Source organism: Mus musculus, chromosome 18 (genome assembly GCF_000001635.26).
Source record: "Mus musculus strain C57BL/6J chromosome 18, GRCm38.p6 C57BL/6J".
NCBI lineage: Eukaryota > Metazoa > Chordata > Mammalia > Rodentia > Muridae > Mus > Mus musculus.
Genome location: NC_000084.6, coordinates 32,552,909 through 32,560,000, shown reverse-complemented (window position 1 = coordinate 32,560,000; position 7,092 = coordinate 32,552,909). Strand labels below are relative to the sequence as shown.

General features: G+C 50.5%; 1 protein-coding gene across 2 annotated transcripts in view; it reads left to right on the top strand.

The window, feature by feature from the left end:
* Gypc (glycophorin C) overlaps window positions 1–7,092 on the top strand; it is a 31,715-nt gene that overhangs the window by 34 nt on the left and 24,589 nt on the right. For both annotated transcript variants that reach the window (NM_001347610.1, NM_001048207.1), the window contains exon 1: window positions 1–215. This exon is cut by the window's left edge and continues 34 nt beyond it. In NM_001347610.1, the coding sequence (NP_001334539.1) occupies window positions 176–215 (40 nt within the window). In that variant the 5' untranslated portion in view covers window positions 1–175. The remainder of the gene's footprint in view (window positions 216–7,092) is intronic.

Sequence of the window (7,092 nt, the reverse complement as noted above, 5' to 3'; positions counted from 1 at the left end):
TTGAAGTGTGCCTATCTTGGAGCGGAGCCCCTCCCTTCTGCTGGCCGCGCGGAGTGGGAGCCCCAGGTGCAACGGAGAAGCCGGGTTCACGGGTCCAGGAACTGGTGACCCTTTCCTACCCCCCATCCCCCCACCACAGTGCTACCCACCGCGTTCTCCCCGCCGCCGCGTGGCAATGAGCAGCCCGGTCAGCAAGCCGCCTCCCGAGCTCCTCGGTGAGTACCGGGGATGTCCCAATCCCTGCCAGACGCGGGTCCTACTGTGGCGCACAGAGCGTGCGGGGTCGGAGCCGGGGGACAAGCCCGCACACTGGTCTGATAGATGTCCCCCGGTCCAGAGAGGCCATCAGCCCCGCGATGGCGCGCTGTTTCTTTGTGTGGGGCTTAGGAAGGGTCCGTGACCCGAGGGAGGGAAAGGCCGAGCCTTAGGCAACCAGGCACCCCCACCCCCCACCCCCTCACAAGTCAAGTCAAGCGGTCAGGGTCAACTTCGCACCAGGGAGCCCGGGCCAACGTCAAGCAAACTCCAAGAAACTCCCAACAGCTCTTTCTGGCCCACACTCCCCGGGACAGGCGCAGATCCTGCCGGATCCGCTGTCTTTGACTCTGGGAGTATGAAACAACAAACAAACAAACAAGATTGTCTTTATAAAGGCTTTAACTTCTTGGGTGACTGGAGCAGCGAGAGAGTCTCCGGATGTAGGAAACTTTGATGGGCCTCCCCGCCCGCCCTCCCTGCTCTCCTCGACTTTGGGGCTTTTGCAATCCAAAATTTTGTTTTTAAAAGAACACGACTGTTTATTCGTTTTGCTCCTCACCTCAGAGAGGAATTCCTCAGATTCTACACACTGTTCTCTAACACAATTATAAAATAATATAAACCTTTTTTTTTCAAATTTTAATTTTAATTTTAATTTTCTTTTGAGACAGAGTAAGTTAGGCTAGTTTGTAGACCGGACCAGGCCATGTTGTCAAAGATGACTTTAAATTTCTGATCCTTCTACTCTCCACCTCCAAGGTATTGTGAGTAGGTGGATGTGGCACCATGCAGGGTTTTTACCATATTACTGAGGGGACTCAGGGCTCCATGCATGTGAGGCGAGCCTGCTACCAACTGAACTACACCCCCCAGTGTGCCACCCCTCTTTGGTTAAGTCCTGTAAATATAGGTGGTGGAGGCCTCTTGGGACCCCTGTCTTGTGTGGCTTGGAGATAGGTACCTTATATTGAGGCTTGTGTGGTTGGCGATTATGTGCCCCATACGTGTCACCAGTACATAATATCCTGTATATTGCATGTATTGGGGTCACTTCTACGACATCTATTAGCTCCAGCTTCAGCATCCACAAAGTAAGACTTTTCATGGAATATTCTCATTGGGTTGTGAGATTGAGCTGCCTATCAACAAACACTTGAGAGTTGAGGCTGAGACATCCAAGGTGTTTACAAATGTCTACCACCCCGAGGTGAACTTTACCAGAGAGTGTGGATTGCAGCGTTCGCATGCATTTGTTTCCGTGTGTATCTGACTCAAGTTCCCGTGTGTGGGTGCACTGATACCTGTGTGAACAGATTTGCCTCAGTGTGTGTGGATGCACGGAAACACGTGTGAACACATGCTTAGGACCTGGGTTAAGGAACAGGAAGTCAGGACTGCTGTATTTATTTCATCTCTGACACCGTGGAAGTCTAGGCTGCAGACTCTCGGGTCTGATCAGGGTCACCTGATTCCCCCAAACACCTCTCTGAGATTTTCGTTTCAGGCCTTGCTTGGATAATAGGGACAAACCCCTTTCTGCCGGGGCTGTAGGGTATAACCTTTACTTAAGTAGCTTACCAAATAACTTTCCCCATTGGATTAGTGGCAAGGTCCCTGCCATAGGAGACCCCTGGGATCCTGTTTCTTGCTGCTAACTCAGACAGGATGTATCTATATCCTGTCTCCATGATGAAGCCATAGTTACTAAGAGCCTCGGAGCAGAGAGAATTGACTTCCTTGTGTCAGCTCTGCTCTGACGTTGCAGGGTTTGGGGATTCTGCTAGGCCTGATTGTCACTACTATTACCAGCAAGTTATGCACAGGCAGTTTGGTGCCTTGCCCTTGGTTGAAAGGGGTCACAGCTCAGTGTAGAGATGCCAGGTTTGGCAGCTTTATATAGAATTTGCTGTTGCTGGCAGAGGCAGAGAGGGTGACGAGAAGTGCCAAGTGAAATTACATCTCAAGCCTTGTGCAATCCCTCTAGATATTGGGGACATTTCGAGTCTCGTGGGACTGGCACAGTAAGTGCATTGGACCTTTCCCAGGGTACCCTTGGTTGGGCAAGTATTTTAGTGGCTTGCAAAACACTCTGGAAAGCAGGGAACTATGGGTTCAGTGTGTGCAGTAGATGTGGGTAACTGCTTCCATGGTGAGTGGGGAAAGGTTCGGTCATCTCTGGGTAGCTGGTGCAGCCATCTTCGTAAGTGGAATGTGGCCTATATATGATTATAAGTTTTCAGGATAAAATGCCCTATCCCATGGTTTAATCTATGAGAGAAATATTTTATGTGTTTAAAATGTTAACGACTCAGAAACTGTCCTCCTAAAGGTCATGCCAGTGTGTGTGTGTGTGTGTGTGCGTGTGTGCGTGTGTGTACACATGTTTATTCATGTGTATGAGGGCGCACCTGTTTATGCAGGCATGCAAGCAAGCCAGCTGATTGCCTCTGCTGTCATTTCTCAGGTGTGCTGTTCCTCTTGTGCTTCCGACAGGGCCTGTCACTGTCCTGGAACTCAGCAGACTGGCCTCACAGTGAGCACCAGGGACCTTCGTCTCTATCTCCATTTCCCCAGGGCCAGAGTTTCAATAAGTGCTACCACTCCCAGCATTTTCACATGGGTCCTGGACATCAAATCCAGGTTCTCTCTTGGGTAGCAGGTAGTTTAGGAACTGAGTCTCCAGTCCTGCACCAGTTTCTAATGTCCATCACCACTTATGAGACTAGCAAATCACCACATTCTTGCTCAGTCTTGCCATCTCCCCTAAACCAATGGGTAGGAAACATGGTCACTTCAGAATACGCCTCTCTATCTAGAAGAGAGCCTAAGTATGTTTTATGGCTCTGATAAGACATGCTATTACTTTTGGTGGGAAGTGCCTGCCAGAGCCCAGTTCATCCACCTCTCTATCTGTCCACGTGGGGTGTCAGACCTGGGCGTTCACTGGCTTTGGGAGGAATCACAATATCTCAATGTCTCAGCTTTCCCCTCTGCTGGTGGGAAGAGCAACCAACTCCAACTTCACAGTATTCACCTAGGGAACAGAAGTGACCTGGAGCCATGCCTAGCAATGCTGGCTTTGAAGAAAGCAAAATGGCTTGCAGATGTGGGTCCTCTCTGCCATCTCCCAGCAGCAGGTGGCTGTTAGTTCACAGTGTGATGACAGTATTAGTGCTTTTAGGCCAAGCCCTGGTGTGGACCTTGCCTGGGTCACTCCACCATGCTTGAAGTAATGGGTATTTGGCAGAAGGACTGGAGGGTCAGCGAGGACTTCGTGGCTCAGGCTTCCAACCTACTAAGTACAAAACCAGGTTGTCAGACCCTGCAGACATCTGAGGTCCACCTGAGTGGGTGTTGGTGCCTAAAAAGGCCTGTGGCCAGCGAGCACATGCAAGGCACAGTGTTCTGCTCACTGCACGAATGGTGTCTGAGTAGCCAGAGCAGAGCCCTGGGTGACAGCTGCCAGGCATTCCAGAGTTCTCCAGTCAGGTCCGCGTTCCCACTGTGATCTCTGTCCACCTCCTGACACTACCGCTCCCTTTTCTGTGGTCAGAGCTGCCTCGCTCTGCTTGCATCTTCCCTGATGGCCCTCATGCACCAGCCCATGCTGTCTGCCTTTCCAGCTTCACCCTCCGAAACAACCTGTATCCAGCTCCTAGATGTCAGGACACCCTCCCCTGAACACATCTACTTGTCTATCAAGAACTTGTTTATGTAGTTCAACTTTCAACTCATTAAAAAAAAAAAAAAAAAAAAAAAAAGCGCCCACCAGCCTTGGAAGCCACCTCCTAAACAAACCTACACAGGGGATCCTTTGCTGTCCCTATGGGTCCTGCTTCTGCCTCTTCTTGGGAATCTGACCTCCTGAGTGGCTCTGCGTCCACATCTTCCCCTGGCCATTGTTTCCTGCTTAGGGCCTGGCACAAAGAATTGATAGCTGAGCCATTGAGAAACAGGTGGTGATTATGTAGACCACATTAATACTCAAAGGTAACACCATTACAAGGCCAAAAGCCCCTTCGGGTGTCTTTGGGAAGTCACCCCTATAGCTCCTAGGCCAGAACTTGACATATACCGAAAGGCCAGTAAATAAAAACATTGAAACAAGCAGAGACCACACCAAAGACAAGGCATGCAAAGCACACAGCAGCTGAATTGCAGGCCTATCTCCCCCTCCCCCACCACCTCTCAGCTTGGCCTGGTGTTTCCTTTTGATCCATATATAATCTGACCTTCTGGGGGCGTGCTGGCTGCTGCCCTCAGGTTTATAAATTTTAATTTTTGTGCATTCTTTTAAAACAAGGGTTTTTTTTGTACAGTCCTTTAGCCAGGGTAGAACAAGACAATAGCCTCTTTCCCGCCTGCTGGCTAGAACCCAGCCCAAGGCACTGGATTGAATCTGGGGGTAGGTGGGGATTGGACAGGACCTCACAGCAGCTGCTAGAAAGCCCTGCACATAGCTGCTTCCATATCATAGGGAGCCCTGAGCTTGAGAAAGGGCCTGTTGTCCCTTTGACCTCTAACCCTGGGACCCTTGCTCTTTCTATTGCCTTCATAGCCTACACCCTTACCTCCCATCCATATCTCTCTGTGTGTCTCTGCCTCTGTGTGTCACTGTCTCTCCCTCCCTCTCTCTCTCTCTCTCTCTCTCTCTCTCTCTCTCTCTCTCTCTCTCTCTCTCTCTCTGTGTGTGTGTGTGTGTGTGTGTGTGTGTGTGTGTGTGTGTGTGTGTGTACAGGTACAGATGCTATGAGTACCATGGTGTCTATGTGGAGGCCAGAGGACAATGTGGGGTGTTGGTCTTCCAATCTTTTTGGAGACAGAATTTCTCTTGCTGGCCCAAGAGCTTCCAGGAATCCTCCTGTCTCTGCCTCCCTCTCCCTGTAGGCTCAGATACCTCCACTTGTACTTCTAACGTTTACAGTTTTCACACGGCTTCTGGGATCCAAACTCACGGTTGTGTGGTAAACACTTTACACACTGAACCTTCTCCTCATAGGCCCAGAGCTCAGCGATTCATCTAGACTGTCTGACCACAGAATCCTCCTAACACTGCCTCTCTAGTGCTGGGTCAGTACAGTCAAACTGAGGACCCCATGCTTGAGGCAGGGGACTGGGCCATCTCCCAAGCTCTCTTCTGTCATGTTTCAAACACCATGTAGCACAAATAGATTTGATGTGCTAGTGGTGTAGAGGCTGCCTGTAGTAGTTAGTGAGTGGGATTGGAATCTGGACCCGTTGTGAACCAGCAATGACCTTGGGCAAGTTGCTGGGCCTCTTTATGTAACCCTGGCTGCCCTACAAGGACCTGAATGCAGAGGACTCTGTACTTATTTCCTGACTACTACTGCTGTTTTTGTTGTATATTAACAGGGGGTCCACACTATCATGTGTGTTGAATCCCAGAAAGTTATAGCTAGTCTTTAATCCAGTTAAGGGGATGCTGACAATCTCTAAGTGAAGGATATATTCTGAGTATCGAATAGCTCCTGGCAGATTAAACATTTTCCTGAGCTGGGGTGATAAACTAGTCAGTTAAACCCTTGCCCTGGAAGCACAGAAGCCAAAGTTTGATTCCCCAGAATTCATGTTAAAAAAAAAAAAAGAAAAGAAAAGGAAACAACAGCATGTGGTGGCTTACATTGGCAAGACAGAGACAGGTATATGCCCTGGGGCTCACTGGCCAGCCAGCCTAGCCTCCTGGAAAGTTCTACACCAATGAGAATCCCTGTCTTAAAAAACAGAATGGATGGCACCCTAGGGACAATACCTAAAGCTAACTTGTGGCCTCCATGTGCATGTGTACCCGTGTGTACCGGTACACACATGTACAGGTACACAGCCACACACACACACACACACACACACACACACACACACACACACACTCACACTCACACTTCTCACGCAGTGATGCCAGATGCAAGCTCGTGACTGTTCCAGAATGAGTGACTACTCTCTCCCCAGCACCCAGCTCCATCCTTGCTTCCCGGCTGTTCTGCTGTATGTCAGTTTACTGAAAACTTGCTTCCAAGGGAAGAGTACAGACTATCAGGTCCTGCAGAGTGGGCAGGGAGGACCTCCCCACAGTGACCTCCCCTCCCATAGCATGGCACAGTGTTCCCTCTGAGACAGGAGAGCAGCCTCTCTGTGGTGTCTCCTTCCTCCTATAACACACAGCTCAGCTCAGCTCAGCTCAGCTCAGCACAGCTCAGCTCAACTCAGCACAGCACAGCACAGCACAGCACAGCACAGCACAGCACAGCACAGCACAGGACAGCACAGCACAGCACAGCACAGCACAGCACACAGCACACAGCACAGCAAACAGCACAGCACAGCACAGCACACAGCACAGCACAGCACAGCACACAGCACAGCACAGCACACAGCACACAGCACAGCAAACAGCACAGCACAGCACAGCACAGCACAGCACACAGCACACAACACACAGCACAGCACAGCACACAGCACACAGCACAGCACAGCACACAGCACACAGCACAGCACAGCACAGCACACAGCACAGCAAACAGAACAGCACAGCACAACACAGCACACAACACACAACACACAACACAGCACAGCAAACAGCACAGCACAGCAGAACACAGCACAGCACAGCACAGCACACAGCACACAGCACACAGCACACAGCACACAGCACACAGCACACAGACACACAGCACACAGCACAGCACAGCCCTCCCTCTAAGCCAGGAGGGCTGACTCCCAGCCTGCTCCTTCCATCAGTGAGCTCTGTGGGAAGAAACTGTTATTCCTTAGGAGACCTTCACCAATCAGTGGCCCACGGTGGACTGTGAGCAACTG